The sequence below is a fragment of the Oryzias latipes genome, chromosome 8, assembly GCF_002234675.1.
Source record: "Oryzias latipes chromosome 8, ASM223467v1".
Lineage (NCBI taxonomy): Eukaryota > Metazoa > Chordata > Actinopteri > Beloniformes > Adrianichthyidae > Oryzias > Oryzias latipes.
This window is the reverse complement of record NC_019866.2, coordinates 25,894,757-25,920,847: the sequence shown is the minus strand read 5'-3', so window position 1 is coordinate 25,920,847 and position 26,091 is coordinate 25,894,757. Positions and strand designations below refer to the sequence as shown.

The window sequence follows — 26,091 nt, the reverse complement described above, 5'->3', positions numbered from 1 at the left end:
CTCAATTTTAAACAGGCAGTGGTGAGACCAGTGCTGAAAAAACTAGGGCTTGATCCTGCTTTGTTTTCTAACTATAGGCCAATATCAAACCTACCTTTTTGTGCTGAAGTCAGTGAGAACATATCATAAACAGTTGATCACTTTCTTAAATGCACATGAGATCCTGGAACCTTTACAGTCAGGGTTCAGGTCTGGACATAGCACAAAGACCTCACTTTACATTTTTTTAATGATGTTCTGATGGCAACTGATGCAGGTGAACTGGTCATTCTTTTATTATTGGGTCTATCGACTGCTTTTGACACAGTTGATCATAAGATCCTGATTGGCCGGCTGGGGAAGTCCTAGAGTGGATGGGGTCTTACCTAAACGACGGGTTTTTCTGTGTTAGAATGGGTCCTCACTCATCCAAGTGTTACCCCTAAAGGTGAAGTTAGGCCGTAGTTGTCACCAACTTTCTTTGCCTAAATGAAAGCAAAACTGAGGTAATTGTGTTTACTCCTACTAGTAGACCATCATGGTCTTGATCTCTTCTCTCTTGCCCCTTTTGAGCAGTCTGTGGTCACAAACCTGGTTGATGCAGCTCCAAATAAATGCTGTGACCAGGTCCTGCTTTTTTCACATGCAACGTCTGGCTAGGATCAAGTCTTTTATATCACAAACCAACCTTGAAACTGTTGCCCATGCCTTTTTGTTGTCCAGACTAAATTATGGCAGCTCTTTATATGCTGAGTTAGTCAAGGCTTCAAAATCCAGTCCAAAATGCAGCAGCCATATTTATTTGTGGGGCAAAGAAGTTTGACCACATAACATCCATCTTGGTCTCTTTGAACTGAATTTTTATCAAAATTCTGGTCCTTACCTTTCAGTCCCTGGCAGGTACAGCACCTTTTTATCCGGTTAGCTTTTAACCCTTGTGCTATCCTAGGCACTTTAACGTTGGGAGTTGGGTCATCTAGACCCACTAGACAGTGTACTGAACCTTTTTTCTTCAATGATTTGTGATCTTCACTGGTGTCCATGGATTACATGAAATCTTTCCACCTTTATCCACCTTTGTCATGGTAGGGGGAACACGTCAATGTAAGGGGGGGGGGGTCATCTAAGATAGCACAAGGGTTACAATACCCCTCCCCTAGAGTCCTTACTCTCCACTGACCAGTTTGTGTTCATGGTTTCGGGAGGGACCGTGCGCTTGCTGGCCATTGAAGAGGTCACACTCTTGGAGAGTTTAAAAAAGAATTTTTCCTCCATTTTGGTGCTTTAGCGTCAGTCTAGCCCTGTTAGAATGCTGGTTTGAATCTCTGTTTTGAATTGTTTTTATTCTTTTATATTTATGCCCTGTGTGTACAGCATTTTGGGTCTCATTGGCTGATGGAAGGTGCTCTATACATGAATAAATGATGAGGATGATGATGAAGGACAGGTATAAAAGCATACTACTAAACAGCTGTCCCGTGCGAACATCATTGATCTTTTAGCAGAAGCTAATTTGCAGAATTTGCCCATGGGGGGGATCTGAATGTAGCTTTCACTAGTCGTGGTTCCATGCGCAAAATATCTCGATGGGATCAACGGTCAGATTAAAATCCAACCGTGTCCATGGAGCCAGAAAAACATTTCAGATTAGAACAAACGTTCACATGGTCACACTTTCATGAGCAGTAGTGATGAAAATACTGGAAGAGGAAATGAGTCCTGATGTAAACAAACTCAGCTGCCATAAACATTCATGCAGCAGCTCTGTAATATACGAGACGATCTTCTAAATGTGCTTTTATTAATGTGATGAATATTATGAAGCGGCTGTTCGCTCATCATTTTATTTTTAATCCGTGCTTTTTCTGTGGAAGAACGGAGCTGGAAGAAGGGTTCAGAGAGGCTAACACGTGCTAACAACATTTAGCCTTTGATGAACATAAATCCATGTGGGAAACGCTGCAATCTGCATCTTGGCTGAACGTAAATATGTGGAATAACATCAGCCTTTATGTAGTCGGGACACGACTGGAAACACAAATCCAGGTGATTGTTTGAACGGTTTCTAAGGACTGAGCCACATTTCTGCTTTAAGCTCACACACCGCCCCAAACTAGCCGCTGTGTGAGCCGACGGACCGAGCTCTGCCCGGTTCTACCGGGAGACCCGGTTCTCCTGAGTCCGGCTGCTTGTTCACATAGAGCTGCGGGACGGATGGCAGTCCGAAGTCTTCCACACGTAACAAAGCATCCTCCCCTCCCCTCAAACACAAAGCTATACGTCCGGCTGCTCTGCTCAGAGACACGGTTCACTCGGTCCACCTGCAGCCGGGCCCAGACCGCGCTGGATCCTTACATCGTCGGGGGCACAAAGCAATCCTCCTCAGCGCCCTCTCTCTGGGGAGAAGCGAGGAGCCCGCGGGGCGAGGTGCAGAGGTCCCCGCGGAGCAGCCGGTTGGTCCTGTTTGAGCTCCAAAGCTTCTCTGGAGCCAAAACGTTAAACCAGAGCAGAAGTGACACACGACCAGAATGAACCGTTTCCACGAACAACGATGGGATCAACTATCGACATAACCCGCCTATCTCCATCGGAAAGACATTTTGATCCAAACGAGTCTGATGGGGGCAGAGTATTCTGAACGGCGTGTTTACATGACGCATTTTTCTTCCCATCAGGCGTTCATTCCGATTACTTTTGTCCGTGTAAACGCAGCTACTGACATGATAACAGCTTTCTGATAATAGTTTTCATGGGAGTTAATAAATGGTAAATGTATATAATAACTGTAATAGTCAACACATTTTTGAACTTCAGTCTGGATCTTAGAGGTTTTTGTGTTTGTTGTCACATTCCTCTCTTAAAATTCACACCACTGATGTGGCTGAGGTCATTTTACCACGTTGACCCAGATACCCCTCCAAGGTAGAGCAAAGTGCCAAGCAGGGCCTCCTTCTCCATCTGATGAAGAGAACCCAGCAGAGCCACCGCTGCTCTCTGACCCCCTCCAGACGGCAGCAGGGCGATGTGGGGAACCGAATCCTGGACACAGAGGACGGAAAATGAGAATCTCTGAAGCGGGTTTCTTGCTCTTTAACAGCTTGCAGATCCAGCAGGCCCAGAACAAAACACTGGTTGCTTTTTGTCATTACTAACTAAATGCAGGTTTGATAGAAGTATCACTATTCAAGTCCAGTTAAAAAAGATTGTTAGTGGCTGTCCTTTCCAACAGGTGAGGAGCGCTGGATGCAGAGTTTACACATTTCTCCTTTCTTTAGGTGAAGTGACAGAAAGAAGAGTAGTTTAGGACTTCATGACTTGACCCTGCAAAGAACTGGAAAATCTGGTCTTGACTTCTAAGCCTAACCCTAGAGATTTTATGTTTCTGTGCTCCTGAATGCCAACAAAGACAAGTTTAAGAGGAAGAGAACACAGATTTTTGGATTCTGCTCCTACAGGAAAAGATTTACTGCCTGAGTGTCTAACTTTGAAATGAAAGATTTTTGGCTGAAATCTACAGAAACCTTTGGCTGAAGAGACGAAATGGACCCAACTGCCCCTTTATGTGACTCAGGGGGAGAGTTAAGAGTGAAGGGGGTCCCAGCTGGGGTCTGTGACTGGAGCTCTCAGGGGATTGAGAGACTCGGGTACGTCACAATGAAGACCTCAAATCTGTGGCGTTAGGGGCGTGGTTTTTCATCGGTAGATGGGTGGAGCCAATGGTTTTCCTATTTCACTTTGTGAGGCATAATATTGGGCTGCATGGTGGTGCAGTGGTGGTCCCCTCACAGCGAGAAAGCTCGGGTTTGAATCCCAGCTGGGACCTTTCTGTGTGGAGTTTACATGTTCTCCTCTTGCATGGGGGGGCAAACTCTGGTTTGTCCCGTGTCAGGCTTCCTCTTGGTCATTGAAGACCCACCTCAATCCATTCGATGAACATTTTTGTGCTAACATCTGGCGCTAATATTGGCTTGAGTTTAAAAAAAGAAAAGAAATGGGTGAAAGAACACTTTCTTACCTCTGAGCAGTCGATTTCCAGCCTGTGAAGAGCCTCCAGAACCAGTTGTTTCCTCTTGTGAACATAGTCCTGCTCCCCAGCACACAAAGACGCCCCCCCCCGGACCAATTTCTGTGAAAAAGCACAGTTGTACAGATCAGTGCTTATCAGCCTTTTCTGAGCCAAAGTACCCTGGACATGTTTGATGAACACAGAGCTGACATCCTGGTCATGGGAAACGGATTTCAGACCAACTAAGTTAAAGTGAATAATTTCCCACAGTACACCTGGCCATCTGTCACTGCATCCTAAAGGTACCAGTGGTCAGGAAGAACACTGGAGTGGAGCCTGTAATCTATTCATGTACTTCAAGAGAAATTCAGACGACCATAGAGAAGGTTAAGGCAGCGCCACGTTTCATGCTAACCAATGGCAGCCAGTTGGGTTTTTCTTGGGGCACATTTGGGCCCCAGTTCTGGTTTCAGATTAGACTCTCAGGTTGTGAGAGTTTGATGTGTTAAGTAACTACAGTTACTGCAGGAGCATTTCATACTGTTTACCTTTGAAGAAAATAAGTACAGATTTTTACCAAACCAGCAGTCTGAGATTGTAAATTGGATTTTTTAACTTGTTCCAGAGTGAAACTCACTTTCTTTCTATTCTTTAAATGTTTACTGCCATGAACAAATATTTGTATTAAAGGTTAAGTACAGGTCTATTTTAGCCTGCCTGATTGACTGATCTGTTTTCATTTTGGCCAACAGTCCCTTTTGTTATTGAAATGATTTTTTTTTAGGTAACCACTTACTTTAACTACAGAGTCCTCCAGTTACCACCTAGGGTACTTTTTGAATTAAGTAGTAACTATACCTGATACCTTTTTTAAAGTAATATTCCCCACACTGTTAAACACGAGGCTACAGCTAAAATTGTTACATTTTGGCAGAAACCTGCAGTTCTTTAAAACATTAGAGCAAAGAAATGTCAACACAAAGCATCTATCATCAGTCTTCCTTCACACGTGAAATTTAGAAGACTGAGCGTTTCTTCTTGAAATAAAAGAGCATTTAATCTGTGATTTTTAGCTTTGACTACTTCCAAACCATCTGTACAGAAAGGCTCTTTGAGGCTGGATTCTCTCACTATGTGGAGGTCAGCAGGTCAGTAATCAGCTGACAATCAGCTGCACTGAAAACAGCAACACATACAGTGAGAGTAAAGTATTTGATCACTGGCTGATTTAGTTGGTTTGCCCACTAATAAAGACATGATCATTTTATACTTTTAACAGCAGATGTATTCTAACATCAAGAGACAGAATATAAAAACGAAAATCCAGAAAATTACTTTAAAGAATTTCTGTGAATTTATTTGTATTTCACTGAGGGACATAAGTATTTGATCCCTCACTTCCAATAGCACTTAATAGTTGCTGGCTGTTCCTTTGTTTGCAAGCACAGCCGTCAAACCTTTGTCGTAGTCAAGGTTAACACACATATCAGTGGGAATTTTGGCCCACCCCTCTTTGCAGATCCTCTTTAAATCATTAAGGTTGGTGGGCTGTCCGGAGGACCGCAGACTGGCCGGGCCACTCCATGACCTTAACATGGTTCCTCTGGAGCCACTCCTGTGTTGCCTTTGCTGTATATGCTTTGGGTCTTTGTCATGTTGGAAGAGCCAGCCACGGCCCGTTTTCACCTTCCTAGCAGAGGGGAGGAGCTTGTCTCTCAGGACTGCACGGTTCATGGCTCCATCCATCTTCCCACTGATGTGGTGTAGCAGCCCTGTGCCCTTGGCAGAGAAACACCCAAAACATGTTTCCACCTCCATGTTTGACGGTGGTTCCTGGGATCATAGGCAGCATTTTTCTTCCTCCACACATGACGAGTTGAGTTTAGGCCAAATAGTTCGATTTTGGTCTGGTCAGACCACAGAACCTTCTCCCAATCACTCTGCATCTTTGAGGTGATCGCTGGCATACTTTAGGCGAGCCTCCACATGTGCCTTCTTAAGCAGAGGTACCTATCGGGCAATGCAGGATTTTAAGTGTTGCCAATTGATTTCATGGTGACTGTGGTCCCAGCTGCCTTGAGGTCATTCACTAACTCCTGCTGTGTGGCTGTAGGCCAGTTTCTCACTGTTCTCATGATCATCGCCACCCCACGCTGTGGAGCACCAGACCGAGGTCTATTGATGGTCATGTCATACTTCTGAAATCTTATGACAATTGCACCAATGGTTGATACTTTAACATCCAGCAATTCTACTAATGTTTCTGTAGCCCATTCCAGATCTTTGCAGGTCAACAATCATGTCTCAGAGGTCCTGAGAGAGTTCTTTGGTCTTAGACATGTTGGAGAATTTGGAATCTGTCTGAGTCTGCGAACATGTGTCCTTCATGCAGATGATTACTTAGAACAGGTGTCTTCAATAGAGTCTTCAATCCATTAATTGTTGATTGGGAGTGTCTAACTGGTCTGTGATAGCCAAAACTCCTAACTTTAATCTCAGATTTCTCAGATTAAAGTCAGAATTTTCTATGCCCTTCTTTTCTTTCTCTGTGGCCCTTATCCTCTTCTGTACTAAAACCCTATTTATGCTTCAAAAGCATAAATAAACAGCCAAACCTTTTTTTTTAAACAGCCAAACTTAAGAACCAGGAAGTGAGCATGTGTACGTTGGCCCAGAAGGGTCACAACACAACACATTAACTTTATACACAACACACTAACTTTACACACAACACATTAACTTTACACACAACACACTAACTTTACACACAACAGATTAACTTTACACACAACACATTAACTTAACACACAACACATTAACTCACAACACAACACAATAACTCACAACACAACACAATAACTCACAACACAACACATTAACTCACAACACAACACAATAACTCACAACACAACACATTAACTCATGGCCCAGAAGGGTCACAACACAACACATTAACTTACCTCACAACACATTAACTCACAACGGAAGTAAAGCAGCAATTGAAGTGCTTTTATTCTGAAATTTCTACTGGGCTGAGCAGCTAACTACCTAACAGAAAGTAATGTCACAGTGAGCTGTGGAGGGAGCTGCACGCGCGCTCCTCTCCTCTCCTTTTTTCCGCTCCGTCTTCTCACACAGGCACCTGCAGTCCCCAACACACACGCACACACAGGACGGAGCGGAAAAAAGGAGAGGAGAGGAGCGCGCGTGCAGCGACAGAGGGGGGTGTCAGAGCGGAGGGAGGAGTGTGTGTTCATCTTGTGTGTGTTTAGAGGAAGGAGAACCGTAGTAAAGACAAAGTTTCTGGCAACACTGCTGCTAGCTTCTCTTGTAGCAATAACATGCTCCCTCCACAGCTCACTGTGACATTACTTTCTGTTAGGTAGTTAGCTGCTCAGCCCAGTAGAAATTTCAGAATAAAAGCCCTTCAATTGCTGCTTTACTTCCGTTGTGAGTTAATGTGTTGTGAGGTAAGTTAATGTGTTGTGTTGTGACCCTTCTGGGCCATGAGTTAATGTGTTGTGTTGTGAGTTAATGTGTTGTGAGTTAATGTGTTGTGTTGTGAGTTAATGTGTTGTGAGTTAATGTGTTGTGTTGTGAGCTATTGTGTTGTGTTGTGAGTTAATGTGTTGTGAGTTAATGTGTTGTGTTGTGAGCTATTGTGTTGTGTTGTGAGTTAATGTGTTGTGTGTTAAGTTAATGTGTTGTGTGTTAAGTTAATGTGTTGTGTGTTAAGTTGATGTGTTGTGTGTAAAGTTAGTGTGTTGTGTGTAAAGTTAGTGTGTTGTGTATAAAGTTAATGTGTTGTGTATAAAGTTAATGTGTTGTGTGTAAAGTTAATGTGTTGTGTGTAAAGTTAGTGTGTTGTGTTGTGACCCTTCTGGGCCACCGTACATGTGTGCTCCTGTGACAACTACAGGAATTGTAGTGAAAGTACAAAATAAAGGTTTTTAAAAATGCTCTAATGTAGCTCCAACAGAGTTCTGATAGAAAACTAAATCAATGACAGCTAGGTTTGAAGGAGAACTAATCAAACATCTAAATTAATTCACCACAGACAAGTCATACAATAGTACCATTACTAATTGTCCTAGTTTCAAAAAACAGGTTTTTGCTTACAGCCATTGCTTTCTGGGAAGTTCTTCTGGAGGGTGGTTCTGGATTTGTGGGCTAAAAGCAGATAGGAACAGGTTTGTCAATGTCCTGACCAATGTCTTTCAAAATAAAAGCTTCAACACTTTTTATCCCTTGTGCTATCTTAGATGACCCCCCCCCCCCCCCCTTCCATTGAGGTGTTCTCCCTACCATGACAAAGGTGGATAAAGGTGGAAAGATTTCATGTAATCCATGGACACCAGTGAAGATCACAAATTATTGAAGAAAAAAGATTCAGAGCTCTGTCTAGTGGGTCTAGATGACCCAACTCCCAATGTTTAAGTGCCTAGGATAGCACAAGGGTTAAAAAGTAAACAGTAAAATGAACACTAGACTGGTTTGACTGCAGAACAGACATTCTTTGGGCAGAACACCTGTCTGTCATTATTGATGCTATCAGCTAACTGTTCACGACTCTAGTAAATAAAACAACTTCAGACGTAGGCCATAACCCTTGCACTAATACAGATAAGTGCAGTCAAGAAAAAATCTTGACTGTAAATAAAAATGTAGACGGGGCTTAAACACACATACATGAGGAGAACATGCAAACTCCACACAGAAACCAGGAGCTTCTCTGTGAGGGGTGAAAATCCCCTGTGCAGGTCAGAGAGGAGAGGCGTGCCCTCGAATCAGAGTGCCATCAGTTGTGGAAAGAGGGGACATAAAAAGACAAACGCAGAGGATCTGGGAGGTGAGGAGTCAGAGAGAGGAGGAAGCTGAAAGATCATGAGTACTTCAACCTGAAAGACTGACGTCTTCTGAGAGGAAAACCTGATCAGATGCTGCAGAACTTTTCCAGACAGTTTACTGCACAAGGCCTCATCCTGCACTATCCACAAGACATCTGCTCAAAACCTGGATTAAAGTCACAACACAACAAACTGGACCAAGAACCCACAACTCTTTAACGTAAAACACGGAACTGCTGCTGTACAACAAAGACGGTTGGAAAACCTGGACTGGATCCCCTCCACCAAGGACTGGATTCAGGAAACAACGTCCCAGGAAACCGGAATGGATTTCGAAGGAGTACTGGACTGAACAAGAAACAAAAGGTCCTCAGAAGAAGTAGACTGTGTGGCCATGCTTCCTAACTTAATTTCAGCAATACCCCCCCCCCCCCCTAAAGTAACAGAGACAATAAAAGAATTTAAACGAACTTTGGGCTTTTGTGTGTGTAAAGACCAGAGGGTGTGCATAACATCCTTTGTGACAGTGGATTTTTTTTTGTATCTTATATGTCAGGAGAGAGACCTGACTGGCACCTCAGAGGAAAGTCATCCACAAACTGTCACAAGGTGAGAGAGAAACTGTCATGCAGCCCCTCAGATGGATTTTGCTAAAAGAATAGAAAAAGCAGAAAAGAGAGGAGCAGAGTGGAGGAAGGAGCAGAAGTTGATTACATCTGGTGCAGACTTTGTAATCTGAAAGGACCGGTGACTTCAAAGGGGTGGATGGAGAGATGAGTTATGGTGGTGTGAGGATGACTCTGGTAGGAAGAAAGATGAAGGAACAAATAGCCTTTATTGAGTGCTTTTTTTCCAGACGGGGGAAAGCAATCAATAAAGGGAAATAGTGGTTTCGAGTCACAGCAATGGAAAAAAAGCCTAAAAGCAGCTTCTTATGATCAAAACAGCTGTTAGTTTTGCACAATTCCTGTTTAATTTATGTGAGGCAGGCAGTAGTTCTGCCTCAAAGAAGAGGGAGGGCGCTCTGGAGCTCATGTTTGTTCATTTTCAGTGGTTGCTCATAATAAGTTCAAAAGGAGTCTGTTACTTTATGTTTTGCTCTGACTAAAATGGCAGATTTCATCTCTCAGCTTGAAAATGTCTCTAAATTGGACGTTCAGTCAAAACAGGAAGTAATAAATGATGGATGAGCAAATTCCTGCTTTGATTGCTTGAAAACAACCAGTTCCAAACATCTTATGTTCTTCCTTTGCCAAATATAAACCCGCTATATTTAGAAAAATGATGCTGATGTGAGCTATTAAAAATCCTATCAGTAGTTGGTAAATACATTGGGTTCACGGCTTTGTGACAGTGCCTCACCAGCCACCAGCCTTCCCACACGTCACTTATAAAAACCAAATCGTCCTTTTTTTTCCTTCTAAAACAGTAAATGTGATTCCAGAGGAGTCAGAAGGGGAAGATTAGAGGGAAAACAAAAACAGCTCTAACAGTTCTAAGGTCTAGAGTTCACTTTTAGAGCTTCACCTGAGACCTGCTTTCCGGTCCGACCAAGTCCTGCACGGCGAGAACTCCTGAAACGAAAGCCCAGAGCCAAAGCGCTCCCTGAAAACACACGGATCTGACATGCATGTTAGAGTGGAGCCGCTGACCTTCCAACAGCCAAAAGCACACGTCTCCGTTTCCTGCCCTGCATTTCAGCGTCACACACACATCTGCTGTGGACGGCGATGTGGGCGGGTCCTTCCATTACTCGTCAAAGGAAGGAAAGACCTAAACCCCAGAGGCATCTGTAAACAACTGTTCTTCACGGTTAAAATGGCCGAGCACCAAAGTACATCTCTGACATGTTAGTGCCATATGAACCATCTCGTACTCTGAGGACCTCAGGGGCCGGCCTCCTGTTGATTCCCAGAGTCAGAACTAAACAAGGGGAATCAGCGTTTCAATATTCTGCAGCTAAAATCTGGAACAGCCTCCCTGAAGTCGTAAGACAGGCCTCTTCTGTGTTCATGTTCAAATCTAGACTTAAAACATTTCTGTTTAGTCGTGTATATGACTGAAAGGTCCTATCTGCACTTTTCTTTCCTTTCCTTCCTTTATTTTTAAATCAATTTTCAATTATTATTTTTTTTTTCTTCTTTTCTTTTAAAGTAAATTTTACGTTGATTATTTCTATGATGTATTGTGATTTTAATGCATTTTTCTGTTTTGTGAAGCACCTTGAATTACTTTGTGTACGAATTGTGCTATACAAATAAACTTGCCTTGCCTTGCCTTAAAACCGTCCTGACGCCATGACGCCCTCATCTGTAGCCACTAGAATTACAAGCACTTCATGGTCCACTTGGTTGACCCCATGGGGTCATGACACGCTATCTTTCAGTTTATACTCAACAGACTGGTGACCTGTCCAAGGTGGACCCCGCCTTGCTGGCTCCAGCCGCCCTGTGACCACTAATGGAAGAAGAAAAGGATTCAGCAGCTTCAGAGGATGCACGGGTGGACGTCATTGCTCTTGGTTTTTGTTCATGTGAGCCACAGTGGTTCTTTGATGGGGGCAGGACTCCTTCTGTCCAATCCTGTTCTGCCCCTTTGGTTTTGGTTTCTGCCTTTTACATTTGATTTGGCGTTCCCCCCGAGGGTTTGATTCCGTGGTTCATCTGTACTCCTTTGGTTACTTATTGTAGGAGGTGTCTTATCTGTCCTGATCATTTGGCTTTGCTGCTTCTTCTGGGTTCTGGCCAGAAACGGGTCAGAGCGGCTCCTTTGGTGCTGAATCAAACACAAAGACTGAATCCAAGCAGCTTGAATGTGAGATAAAGATGCTTAATTGGATGGAATCCGGACCAATCGGCATGAACCCTCTATTCAGTGATTGGCTGGTTTTCTGGCACATTTCTAACTCCAAGCTCTAACTCTGAAGTTTAAAAGGTTTGAGAGAACACTTTAGAAACACCTGCGTAAGTTTAGGCTAAAGATATTTTGAATGAACAGGCAGGACTTTGGAAGAAAACATTTTATCTATAACTTAGAAAGTTAAATTATTCAAAATGTGGGCTACATTTCTTCTGCAGTTTAGAAAAAAATATTTTCAAAACTTTTTTTTCTCGTTGTGGCACAAATATTACTTCATACTTTTGTGCCGATTGCAGCAGAGGCTTAAACAGACAGTCTGAGGAGATTGACAATGGTACGGTCCTGGGTGGCTCCGAAGCCGACGTTAGCAGCTCAGACCCGTAAAGTCTGGTCTGTTGTCAATCCGGGTGGTCGTGGAGGCGTCCATCTGTTTTACTCATGACGAGTCTGAACCCCTTCAGCCTTCATCATTCAAATGTATTCTGTTACAAAAACACAGAATAATGATAAACAAATAAATAAAATAATAATAAATGCCTGAAAAGATTTCTTATCTATTTTATGCCATTATTCAACCTGAGTATCATGTTGTAAGGTGGTCCTTGTTGAATCAAACTGTGAATGTAGCAGTCTCATTCTGCGTAATATTGTTCTGTTTTTTTTTTTTTTTTTTTTTTTTTCTAACCTGTCCTGTCCAACAGCTGGGCAGACAGATGAGAGCTGAGGGCCTCTTGTGTTGGACATATTTTAATTTAACAAGAGGGGTTATTAATCTTCAGACAAACCAAAGGTATGTTTGAATAAACCCCTTTTGTAATTGAGGCCAAACTTTATTAATTTCAATCATGTCTGAAAATCTTTGGTGTTGGACCGGACGGAAAAGGAAAGAGGGGAAGAAGAGAGAGGGACGTTAGAGAGAGGGGGGGTAGGGGGTGATAATAGGAGGGGAAGGGGGGTAAGACCATGAAGCAGCATAAAGCAACAAGTTTACTGGTTGTTAATCATTATGGTAAGGTTCAAATGTAGTACAAAAAGGGGCGGGGCCTGTCCACACACACACTCAAATGTTATAAACACACCTGCTAGCTGCAAAAATGTCCACCTGTCGACATGTACACAAAACAGATAGTGTTCACACGCATACTTATGCCTTAAAACCAACTAGTGTGAAATATTTCAGTCATTCAGTCATGCAAACTATTAGTGCAAAGGTGAGCTAACACCTGTGCTCAGGTGAGTGTTTATGTTCTTCTAAAATGGATGGTGGAACGTGAAAAGAAGGAGGGAGAGTGCCCAGCCATCCCCACCCCAAGACCCCCACCGCAGCAGCAGCGGCAGCCGGAATCCCCCCAACGCCACACGGGAACCGGCAGGGAACAACCGCCGCCCGGGCGACCAAGCCCGCCACCCAGGCCAGGGCCAGCAGGGCCGCCGCAAGGCCCCCAGAGCCAGAGGCCAGGGAGGCACGGAGGGAAAGAGAGCGCCGCCCCAGCCCAACCAGGAGAGCAGCCCCCCCGCCGCGCCGGGAGAACCCAACGCAGGGCCCCACCGGAGAAGGACGCCCACAGCCCCAAACGAGCACCCCACCACCACCCAGGAGTTCCGGGCATCCCCCCGCCCCAACCCCAGGTACGAGCCAGGACCCCCCAAGGGAGACCCGCCCCGCACTCCAGGCAGCCACTCGCCCGGCCCACGGTTGGTCCAGGGAGGGGGGAACCCCGGGGAAAAAAAGAGGGCCCACAAGGGGTGTTGTAAATATGGCCCGACCAGGCTCGGCCACAGTTGGAAATTTGGCGGGGCCCAGCACCCAGGAGCAAGGACCAGAACCCACCCCCCAGGGACCAGACACCCCCGGCTCAGATGTAATGTGAACCCCCCCACCGCGCGGAGAGAGCACCGCTGGGCCCAGGAAGCCGGCACCCCGGGGACACGGCCGTCGTTGCAAAGGGGCCCGTACCCCCCACCAGGGAAGAGGCAGGGGACAGATGGACCCAGGTCCCACCTTCCTTGCAACATGTGTGTGCGTGTATGTGTGTTTGAGAAGGTGTGTGTGTGCATGTGTGTGTGTTTATGTTGGGATGTATATATTAAGGGGGGAGGGGTGTGTGTACTAAGGGGGGTGCAGTTAAAATTGGCGGGTAGGGCACTAAGGGGACATCTCCTGATTACTCACAGTGACGTCCCCTCACCCTCCCCACCAAGGGGCCCTAAATGTCTAAGGTGCGGTTAAAATTGGCGGGTAGGGTGCTAGGAGGACATCCGCTGCTTGCTGGCAGTGATGTCCAAGCACCCCCCCTACCAAGGGCCCTACATGTCTAAGGTGCAAATAAAACCGAAAGAGGGGGGGCCCACTCCATACGGCAACCATAGGAGGGGGGCCACTGCCTAGTTAACCCCCCCCAAGGCTCATCGCAGGCTAAGCCCCCCACCCCCTCACCCTATTATGAGGTTATATGAGGAAGGGGGTAAGTTGGGGACAGCTGATAGCTGGTCAAACAGCTGTCCCCCGCCCCTCCCCCCCCAGCAAGGGGGCCAGGCCCACCCAGCCCAGGGGCCCCACCCCCGGAGGCGCCGACACCCCAGGCCCAGCACCACCCCCCCACACAGAGAGAGAGGAGCCAGAAAGCGCCGGCCCCCCCCGGAGCAAGCCCAGGCCCCCACCCCCAAACGCCGGCCCTAGAAGAGCTCTGGTCAGGCCTCGACGGGACCGAGGCAGCCAACCGGCCGGGGAAACCGCCGATGGCCTCAGCGGAGACCCCGACCCGTCAACCCCCCCTGCCCCGTACCAATAGTGCCCCCCCCCCCAGAATGCCCCCCCACAGGACAGGGCCGACAAGACCCCCCACCCCACCCCCCACCCCACCCCACCCCAGACCCCGCAGCCGAAGCGGATGACACCCAGAGCGACCGGGGGCCCCAAGAGGGTTGTCCCGTCCCGCCCCAGAGCCAGGGAAGGGCCGATCCCAGCCCCAGGTGTAGATGGGAAGCCCATCCAGGGCCCCCCCCCCGAGCAGCGCCCCCCGCCAACCCCCCCAGCACAGGCAAAGGGACCACCCCCCCAAGCCAAGCCAGACCGCCACCCCCCACCCCCACACCCAAGCCCAGAGGACCACGCAGCGCCCCAGCCCGCCCCACCCAGGTGCCGGACCCGACCCCCCGACCAACGGAGCCCCCACCACCCCCCGCCAGGCACCGGAGGCCCCGACCCCCACCCCGGCCCACGGCAGAAGGGCAAGGAGCAGCGACGACCAGGCCCCCCCCACCCCCTAAGTCATGGAGTTAGCTATGGGAGACCAGAGAGACCGAATTCTTTCAAAGTTACTCGAACTTTGGGCTGACATTTTTTCCAAGCTGATATGATCAAACAGCAGATTTCTGTGTTGACTTATATTTATATTTTTTTTGCTTTTCCAATTTATTAAAATAGTTTTTTTAGCAATGCAAAGAGTTATGAAAATGATAGAGCCTAATCCTCCTTCTACATCGATGGCACTCATGTCACCAAGCACACAAAGTGACGGTGAAGCTGTGATTGAAGCCTTAAGCCAGACTGATAGATCGGCACATACCTGCTGCCAGAGAGCCTGGACAGGCGTGCAGAACCACAGTGCGTGCATGTAATTGTCGGGTAGATTACTGTCACAGTGCTGACAAATGTCTGAGTTGCTGAGACCCATCTTGAACATCCTCTGTCCAGTGTAGTAAATTCTGTGTAGAGTTTTGAAATGGATTAGCTGCAGATTTGGACTTTTTGTCATTTTAAAGGTGTTTAGACAAAGTTCTGACCAAAAACTTTCATCTGTGCTGATGCTCAAATCCGCATCCCATTTTGTTGTCGGAAGTGAAATATTGTTATCTAAATTACATAAAAGTTTGTATATTTTGGAGAAAGTTTTATTCATTGAGAAATTGATCAGAGTGGTAACTACATCTGGTAGCTTTAAATCGTTGTCTCTGTATTTAAACTTTTTAGTAATAATTGATTTAAGTTGCTGATATTCCAAGAAGTTATATATTCCATGTTTGTCTTGAAGTTCCTGGGGAGTTATGAATCTTCTATCAATAATTATTTGCTCTAGTTGTTTTATGCCCCCTGCTTGCCAAGCTGGGAAGTGGATAATTTTTTTGTTTATGAGGATGTCTGGGTTGTTCCAGATGGGTGTCATTTTGCATGGTTGAATTGATGATTTTGATATTTTGAGAAATTCCCACCAGGCTGTTAAAGTGGCATTTATATTAATACTTTTGAAACAATCCTGTTTTTTAACTATTTGGCTGATAAATGGAAGATCTGACAGGTTGATCTTTCCACATAACGCCTGTTCCAAGTCTAACCATGAGTTGGTTTCTGGATTATTTTTTAACCATTTTAAGATGTATTGTAATCTATTTGCAAGAAAGTAATTGTGGAAGTTAGGTAATTCTAATCCTCCACAGCTTTTTGCAGATTTTAAAGTTTTTAGACTAATTCTTGCAGGTTTATTGTTCCATAGAAAGCGTGATATGGATGAGTCTAATGTTTTGAACCATTTTTATGGCGGTTGTGTGGGAATCATTGAGAAGAGATAATTAACTTTGGGTAAGATTTTCATTTTAACCGTGGCTACCTTGCCCATAAGGGACAAAGGCAGGTTGGTCCAGCGTGTTAGATCGTCCTGTATGTTTTTCAGTAATGGGGTGTAGTTTAGCTGCACCAGTTCTGATATTTTGGGGGAAAAATAAATACCTAGATATTTTATATTGCCTGATTTAACTGGTATTGTGAGTCCTTGCTCCGCATTACTGTTCAGTGGTAATAAAACAGATTTATTCCAATTAATGGAATAGTCTGATATAGAAGAGAATTCATTAATGATTGTTGTTCTGTTTTTGAGGATCAGTGTCTTTTAATGTGTGTGTTTGAATGTTTTCATCTCCCTACATAATAGCTTTTAAATAATTAAATTCAAGGCCTTGTCTGTTAGTTTTTGTCTGGCCAGAGGAGGCTCAGGCATCTTTGTGGAGGCCTCCTGCAGAGTTGTTCCAGACATACTGTCGGTTGTGAATTGAACTCATTCGGCTTCTTGTTGTTGTTGTTGTCGTCTTTTATCCTCTTTGTCACAGGAACAGGCAGATGGCTGGATCCAGATGCAGCAGGTTTATTAGCTCAGCTAAAGGTCCACAGAGCCAAATCAGGGTCAGGCAGGCAGGGATCGATAAGGGGCATGAGGTCATCAAAGGAGAGACAGGATGGTCAAAATCCAGGCGAGGGTCGGGACAGGCAAACAGAGTCAGGAGACAGACGATCAGGTCCAAATATGACCCTCAGTACGGAAGGCAGCGTGGCACAAATAATACTTTCACTGAGAGCTTAAGTATGCTGTGGTTTGATAAATGAAGGAGATTCAGCTGTGATTAGAACTCTGAGATGGTTCCCGCTGGTGACCAAAGGCAGAGACAGATCTCTGACTTCGGACACTCTTACTATTTGTCCTTTTGCATCTTTTCCTGTCCTTTTTTTCCTCAGTCGCTTCCTCCTCTCTCATCTCTTGGCTTTTCTAAATTCTCATTACTTCAGTGACTTAATTTTTAGTTTTGCACCAGAAATTTTAAAGATGCAGCAAAAACACAAATGACCCAAAACCTTTGTAACAAATCTTTATTGTTGTAACTTTTTCCCAAAGTCAAAAACAACCTTTAACCTGTTCAGGAATTCTGGTCCTGCATGGAAACAGCTGACATTCATGGAGCGGTGAGTTAACAGCAAACCCAACCCACCGACAGCGATGAATGTTAACCACAACCCTGCAGCAGAACAGGACAGTTTCTTTACTCGCCAAGAAATATTAAGAATAATTCATTTTATTTAAACACATCTTTCAAGGAACTAAAGGACACTGTACAAAACAAAGGTCAGTAAATTCACAAAATATTCAATAAAAACACAATAAATAGTAGCTGACAGAAAATCCACAGTGAATCGGAGGGAAAGATCCGAATTAAACAGATGAGTTTTGAGTTTGGATTTGAGGGTTGTTAAGCAGTCTATGGTCAGGAGTGATGGTATTCCAGAGTTTCCATGGGGAGCCGTGCCGGAACATAGAGCTGGACAGAAGAGGAGGAGCGACAAGAACCAGAGGGAGTATTGATATGTAGTAGGTTGGAAAGGTAAGGAGAAGCCAGAGTAAGGAGGGCCGTAACCCTTGTGCTATCCTAGGCACTTTAATGTTGGGAGTTGGGTCATCTAGACCCACTAGACAGTGTGTTGAATTTTTTTCTTCAATGATTTGTGATCTTCCATGGTGTCCATGGATTACATGAAATCTTTCCACCTTTATCCACCTTTGTCATGGTAGGGAGAACACGTCAATGTAAGGGGGGGTCATCTGGGATAGCACAAGGGTTAAAGATGAACTAGAGAAGTTTGAATTTGATTCTGTAGGTTTTGGGAAGTCAGTCCAGCTGAAGAACCGGGTTGATTTGACTAGAGGATGGGGCGGTCAGTCAGCAGTCAGTCTGATGTGTGGAGAAGGGTTCAGATGACTGAAGTAAACCCTTTTTCTTGGTGGTTGATGCCTCATTTGTATAGGAACAAAGGTGCCTGAGCTCAAGTGTTCGGGTACACTCAACGCTCGATGGTTTCTCCTTTGTCACAAACTCACCGACAGCGTTGAATGTTCCTTGAGACTTGAAAAAATTCAAACATGGATACCTATGAAGAAAAATTATTAACCACAAAGCCCCTAGAACACCCACAAAGACTTGTATAGTTTCTGTTAAACAGGTCCTGCTGAACTATCAATTACTGAATCCAGCTCAGTGGCCTTGTAGGACAGTGTCCGCCCTGTGACTGAAAGATCATGAGTTTAAATCCAGGCCGAGTCATACCAAAGACTCAAAAATTGGGACCCAATGCCTCGCTGCTTAAAATGGCATTAAGGGGTTGGATTGGGGGGGCGGGTTAATCCACCAAATGGTTCCCGAGCATGGCTGTTAGCAGCTCACCCCCCCAGGGGAGGGGTCAAATGTGGACAGCAGATTTCACAAACCTAGGCGTGTGACAGAAAATGGGACTTTTAACTTTAACCTCGTACAAACTGTAAACAGACTGTAAGGACATGCAAATATGTGCTCTTTATTAAGCTCCGTTCACACCATGAATGTGACACACATTAAGGAAATGCACATCTACTCTATGGTGATCACAGAGGAGAAGAGTTTTCTTCTACTATTTACTAGTGTGTGTCTGCCCCCTACAGTTGAAAGAGGGTTGGTGTGAAATGTCAAAGCGGTGTAAATCTGGAGAATCAACTCTATTCTGATAAATGAAAGACTTAATTCAGCCGGAATCAAACCATAATTATTTATTTCTCCTTCATGATCCAATGGTTGTTACTCTGTGAATTAAGGACACCCCCCATTAGTCACTACCAAATGTAAGTCCCTGACTGGTCAACCTGGTTTAACTGACAAACACGCGTTGATGTACAGTTGGTTGATCCTGCATGTAAACAGCTGACATCCATGTTGTGTTTTGTACGTTGAGCCCCAAAATAGTCGTAGACACCTGCGAAGTGTTATGTGAACACAAGAGTTTTGAACACGGACGCTGAAAGTGTGCATTTATGCACTTTTACATAGACGTTACATTGGAGGTGGTCACGTGCACATGTAGTGGAGTCACCCATGCACAGTATAACAGACTAACACTTGCAGTGGACTCACCCGGGTAAATGTATAAAGGACGCACACTTGCACACGCGTGTAGTGGACTCACCTGTGCACATGTATAACAGACGCACACTTGCACACGTGTGTAGTGGACTCACCTGGGTTCATGTGTAACAAAAGCACACTTGCAGACGCGTGTAGTGGACTCACCTGTGCACATGTATAGCAGACGTACACTTGCACACGTGTGTAGTGGACTCACCTGTGCACATGTATAACAGACGCACACTTGCACACGTGTGTAGTGGACTCACCTGGGTTCATGTGTAACAAAAGCACACTTGCAGACGCGTGTAGTGGACTCACCTGTGCACATGTGTAACAGACGCACACTTGCACACGCGTGTAGTGGACTCACCTGTGCACATGTATAACAGACGCACACTTGCACACGTGTGTAGTGGACTCACCTGTGCACATGTATAACAGACGCACACTTGCACACGTGTGTAGTGGACTCACCTGTGCACATGTATAACAGACGCACACTTGCACACGTGTGTAGTGGACTCACCTGGGTTCATGTGTAACAAAAGCACACTTGCAGACGCGTGTAGTGGACTCACCTGTGCACATGTGTAACAGACGCACACTTGCACACGCGTGTAGTGGACTCACCTGGGCACATGTATAACAGAAGCACACTTGCACACGCGTGTAGTGGACTCAACCGTTGCACATGTATAACAGACGCACACTTGCACATGCGTGTAATGAACTCACCGAGGCACATGTATAGCAGACGTACACTTGCACACACGTGTAGTGGACTTACCCGTGCACATGTGTAACAGACGCACACTTGCACACGCGTGTAGTGGACTCACCTGGGCACATGTATAACAGAAGCACACTTGCACACGCGTGTAGTGGACTCAACCGTTGCACATGTATAACAGACGCACACTTGCACATGCGTGTAATGAACTCACCGAGGCACATGTATAGCAGACGTACACTTGCACACACGTGTAGTGGACTTACCCGTGCACATGTGTAACAGACGCACACTTGCACACGTGTGTAGTGGACTCACCTGGGCACATGTATAACAGAAGCACAGGTGTGTAGTGGACTCATCTGGGCACATCTATAACAGAAGCACACTTGCACACGCGTGTAGTGAACTCACCGAGGCACATGTATAGCAGACGTACACTTGCACACACGTGTAGTGGACTCACTCGTGTACATGTGTAACAGACGCACACTTGCACACGTGTGTAGTGGACTCACCCATGCACACGTGTAACAGACTTACAAATGGACACTCGTGTGGTAAACTCAGCCATGTACATGTGTAACAAACGCACACTTGCACATGCGTGTAGTGGAATAACCCATGCACATGTATAGCAGACGCACACTTGCACACGCGTGTAGTGGAATCACCCGTGTACATGTATTGGAAACGAACACGCGTGTAGTGGACTCACCCGGGCACATGTGTAGCAGACTCATTACAATTGCATATGCGTGTAGTGGACTAGCCCGTGTACATGTGTAAAAGACTTACACTTGCACACGTGTGTAGTGGACTCACCCGGGCACATGTATTGGAGAATAATGAATAACAGACGCACTCTTGCACATGCCTGTAGTGGATTTACCCCAGCAAATGTAAAAAGGACACACACTTGCACACGTATGTAGTGTACTCACCCGTGCACATGTATGGTAGACGTACACTTGCACACGCGTGTAGTGGACTCACCCAAGCACATGTATAACAGATGCACACTCGCACACGTGTGTAATGGACTCACCTGGGATCATGTATAACAGAAGCACACTTTCACACGCATGTAGTGGACTCACCCGGGCACATGTATTGCAGACGCACACTTGCACACGCGTGTAGTGGACTCACCCAGGCACATATATAGCAGACGCACACGCATATAGTGGACTCAACTGTGCACATGTGTAACAGACTTACAATTGCATATGCGTGTAGTGAACAGATTTGCATTGGTTTGGCAGCTTCCTGTGACGTCATTTCCGGGTGAGCGGTTCCCAGTGTTAGTCGTGTTTGACTGCTACTGTTAAGCCGCTTGCTGTTCACTTTTCTCATTTTGCTAAATAAACCACTTCTCTTTACCTAAACACCGCTAGCCTTAGCTTAGAACCTAGCATGGCCACCACTCCTTCCACCTCTCCTCCTCTCTCCTGCCCCATGTGCCATATGTTTAGTGATGATCCTGCCTCCTTTAGTGAAGACAGCGGTAGGTGTGTTAAGTGTAGTCTTGCGTTAGACTTGGAGGCCAGGCTGGAGCAGTTCGAAGCGCGGCTCCGCACAGTGGAAGCTAAGCCGGCTAGCCAGGTCGTTACTCGTAGCGCGGGCCGCGCTACCAGGGCTAACCCAGTTAGCACCCAAGCGCCTTCCCTACAGCTGGGAAACACACAGGGGTTTGTACCGGTTGGGAGGAAACATGGTGCTAAACGCAAAAACTTAGAGCACCCTAGACTCCACGTTAGTAATAGGTTCTCCCCCCTCAGCGACACACCCGCTGAACACTCAACTCTGGTAATAGGCTCTTCTGAAGTTAGAAACGTGGAGCTCCCAGCGGCTACAGTCAGGTGTTATCCGGGGGCCAGAGTTGGTGACATCGAGGGGAACCTTAGGATGTTAGCTCAGAATAAGTCCAGGTTCCGTCGAGTCGTGATTCACGCAGGCGGTAATGATGCCCGACGGAGACAATCAGAGGTGGTTAAGTTAAACGTAGCTTCGGTGTGTAAACTGGCTAAGACGATGTCCGACACTGTAATTTTCTCTGGTCCCCTGCCGAACTTAGTCAGTGATGAAATGTACAGCCGCTTTTCATCATTTAACCGCTGGCTTTCTAGATGGTGCCCAGAAAACGGCGTTGGTTTTGTGGATAACTGGAGCGCGTTTTGGGGGAAGCCCGGTCTCATGCGGAGAGACGGCGTCCATCCCACTCGGGACGGTGCCGCTCTTCTTTCTAGAAACATTTCTGCTAGCCTTAGTCTGTCAACCTGACAATCCAGAGACGAGACCCGGGCGCAGAGCAGCAGTGTAAAACACTCCTCTGAGCCTCCCTTAGGGATAGTGCTGGTGCAAAACCCATGCAGGGAAAGTCAAACAGGTCCTAGCTTTAGCTTATGTGCTGAAAGACAAATGAAAGGAGCGCGTCATAGAAACCTCAAAGTGACAGACAGCAGTTCTCACAAGCAGAATTATGATGTCATTAAATGCGGTTTATTAAACATTCGATCCATGTCCTCCAAGTCCCTCTTAGTCAATGAGTTGATCATTGATAACAACCTCAGTCTTTTAGCCTTAACAGAAACTTGGCTCCAACAGGATGACTATGTTAGATTGAATGAAGTAACCCCCCCCACTTATGCTAACTATCAGAAATCCAGGATTTCAGGGAAAGGAGGTGGTTTGGCAGTAATATCACAGTCTAGCTTACTTCTCAGCCCTAAAGTTAAAAATGCTTATAATTCATTTGAAAACATCATATTGTCTATAAATCACCCAAACAGGAAAACTCCAAAACCTGTTTTATTCATAATTATCTATCGCCCCCCCGGCCCGTATTTGGAATTTTTGGCTAAGTTTTCCGATTTCTTGTCGACTATTGTCTTAGATTCTGATCAAACTATAATTTTAGGGGATTTTAATATTCATGTTGATGACCCCAGTGACTGCCTAGGAAAGGCTTTTGCAGCTTTATTAGATGATGTTGGTTTCACCCAAAGTGTGAATGAACCCACTCACTGTCATAAGCACACCCTGGACCTTGTTCTAACCCATGGGATAGAGATCAGCCAGCTGAGTGTCCTTCCTCTTAACCCCATCATTTCTGATCACTTTCTGATTACCATCCAGTTTACATTAGAGCATGCTACTGCCCCAGTGAATAAGAAACAGCTTAGAAGAACCTTAACTGACCGTTCTGTGTCTGAGTTTAAACACACAGTTCAGCCAGTACTTAGTGATATTCTGAGAAAATACTCTGAGACCAGCTCCCATAGTATCAGTCCTAGTATAAATGACCACTTTGTTAATGATGCCTTACAAGCCCTCAGGAGTACACTTGATGTTGTTGCCCCCCAGAAACCTAAGTCCGTCAGACAAAACCGAGTAGCACCGTGGTTTAACGCTGAAATTCGTTCTCTTAAACAAGAAACCCGTAAGTTGGAAAGAGAATGGCGCCGCTCCGGTTCAGAGCAGTCTCTGGATATCTGGAAACATAGCCTATTAAATTATAAAAAAGCTCTGCGTAGAGCTAGAAGCCAGTACTATTCAACCTTAATATCAGAGAATAGAAATAATCCAAGATTTCTTTTTAGCACTATTGCTAAATTAACTCGCAGTCAGAGCTCAGTAGAACCACATGTTCCTGTTTCTCTCAGCTCTGATGATTTTCTTACATTTTTCGATAGTAAAATCTCAAATATTAGACATAAGTTAAATCAAGTTATTCCTACTATCAGCCCAGAACAGGCTGAAGCGGTAGAAATGGAGGCATCCATAGAAACCTCTGTAACATTAGACTGCTTCACTGCTGTGGATGAAGCGGAAATAACATCAATTATTACGTCCTCCAAATCCTCAACTTGTCTGTTAGACCCAATTCCCACTAGACTTTTTAAAGAAACTTTTCCCCTAATTAATGATCCCATATTAACAATGATAAATGCCTCTCTGGAAACGGGTTACGTGCCACAGTCTTTTAAATATGCAGTTGTTAAACCTCTTCTGAAAAAGCCCAGTTTGGATCCTAGCATCTTGGCCAACTATAGACCGATATCAAACCTGCCCTTTATTTCTAAAATCCTAGAAAGAGTTGTAGTTAAGCAGCTTTACTGCCACCTACAGGACAACAGCCACTTTGAAGACTTTCAGTCGGGGTTTAGACCCCACCACAGTACGGAAACTGCACTAGTTAGAGTCTCTAATGACTTGTTATTGGCCTCAGAAAAGGGACTACTTTCTATTCTGGTCCTGTTGGACCTCAGTGCAGCCTTTGACACTATCGACCACAGTATTTTACTCCATAGATTAGAGCAGGACATAGGGATCAGAGGATCTGCCCTCCAGTGGTTTAAATCCTATCTGTCCGATGGGTATCAGTTCGTTAATGTAAATGGCCATTCCTCTCAGTGCACTCGAGTCAACTATGGAGTCCCACAGGGCTCAGTCTTAGGACCCATCCTGTTTATGCTTTATATGCTACCCCTAGGAAACATAATCAGGAAACACAGCATTAATTTTCATTGTTATGCCGACGATACGCAGTTGTATTTATCCATGAAACCTGACCAGAATGACAATATAGAGAAACTGAACGCCTGCATCAGAGACATCAAGACCTGGATGACAATTAATTACCTCCTCTTGAACCCAGAAAAAACTGAGGTCATTATACTTGGTCCTAAAAACCTCAGAGATGCTCTGTCTGCTCAGATAGTCTCCCTGGATGGCATAAGTATAGCCCCCAATTCCACAGTTAGAAACCTTGGGGTTTTATTTGACCAGGATTTATCATTTAAGGCTCACATATCTCAGGCGTGTAGAACTGCCTTTTTTCACCTGCGGATTATTGCTAAGATCAGAAATCTACTTTATATGAGTGATGCTTAAAAACTCATCCATGCATTTGTTACGTGGAGGCTGGATTACTGTAACTCCTTGTTAGCAGCGTGTCCTAAGAGTTCCTTAAGAAGTCTCCAGCTTGTTCAGAACGCAGCAGCTAGATTGTTAGCTGGAACTAGCAGAAGAGATCACATCACTCCTGTGTTAGTTTCACTTCACTGGATCCCAGTTGATTCTAGAATCAAGTTCAAGATCCTCCTGTTAACCTATAAGGCCTTACATGGAATGGCCCCGTCCTATATTAAGGACCTCATAGTCCCTTACCATCCAATCAGAACACTTCACTCACTAAATGCAGGACTGCTTGTGGTTCCTAGAATTAGTAAAAGTACGGTTGGAGGTAGAGCGTTTAGCCACCAAGCCCCTGTTTGATGGAATAAACTCCCAGCTCATGGAAGAGAGGCCGATTCAGTTTCTACATTCAAAGTTAGACTGAAAACATTCCTCTTTGGACAGGCTTATTGTCAGACTAGTTAGTATTCAGAGATTATTTAACTTAATGTTAACGTGTTTAAATTAAACTTAATAACTATAACCTTTTGTTTTAAAAGGCTGCTAGAAGTTGAAGCTGGGGTAACTATGGTGCTCTGGGGTTCTGTCCTCTTTTCTCATCTACTTCTACCCTTCCTCTCCTCTATTCTTGATCATCATTTATCATTTAGTTCTCCATGCCTCTGTTTGGTGCAGTGATTCATGTATTGTCCCTCTTTTCCTCTCCCCTCCTGGGGAGTGGGAGTGCTTCCAGATTCCAGTTGTTTCATCCGTGCTCCAGTTCCTGACCGAGTACCTCGTCTCTGCTCCCGCTCCCACACCTGGCTGTGGATCCTGTCTCAGGTGCGACTCGCGCCCCGACTGTCCCCCCAACCACGGCTGGATGAAGCTCATCTGCTGGACTTTTATATATGTAGTTGTAGATTTAGATAAGTTAATTCTTCTCTAAGAGTTCTGGTAAATCGCCTGTCCGTCCTGGGGGAGGATCCCTCCTTCATGTGGGCACCCCTGAGGTTTCTTCGTTTTTTCCGGAATCCGGTTTTTTTGGGAGTTTTTCCTTACCGTGAAGGGGG

The 26,091-nt window shown here is 45.3% G+C and overlaps 1 protein-coding gene and 1 non-coding gene across 8 annotated transcripts in view; both read right to left on the bottom strand.

The window, feature by feature from the left end:
• The window catches only part of pla2g4c (phospholipase A2 group IVC), a 36,411-nt gene that overhangs the window by 7,669 nt on the left and 2,651 nt on the right, over positions 1-26,091 (bottom strand). The window contains exons 1-4 of one of the 7 annotated variants that reach the window (XM_011473068.3): positions 8,884-9,095; positions 8,105-8,155; positions 3,995-4,105; positions 2,876-3,018 (exon numbers count right to left, since the gene is read on the bottom strand). In XM_011473068.3, the coding sequence (XP_011471370.1) occupies positions 2,876-3,018; positions 3,995-4,105; positions 8,105-8,110 (260 nt within the window). In that variant the 5' untranslated portion in view covers positions 8,111-8,155; positions 8,884-9,095. Of the gene's footprint in view, positions 1-365; positions 999-2,875; positions 3,019-3,994; positions 4,106-8,104; positions 8,156-8,883; positions 9,096-10,359; positions 10,510-26,091 lie in introns of those variants that run through there. The other 6 variants (XM_020701675.2, XM_023957919.1, XM_020701676.1 and 3 more) reach the window with 6 other exon arrangements.
• Positions 18,286-18,355, bottom strand: mir181a-2 (microRNA 181a-2). Its single transcript, NR_107224.1, has one exon. It is a non-coding gene; the product is annotated as a microRNA 181a-2 (primary transcript).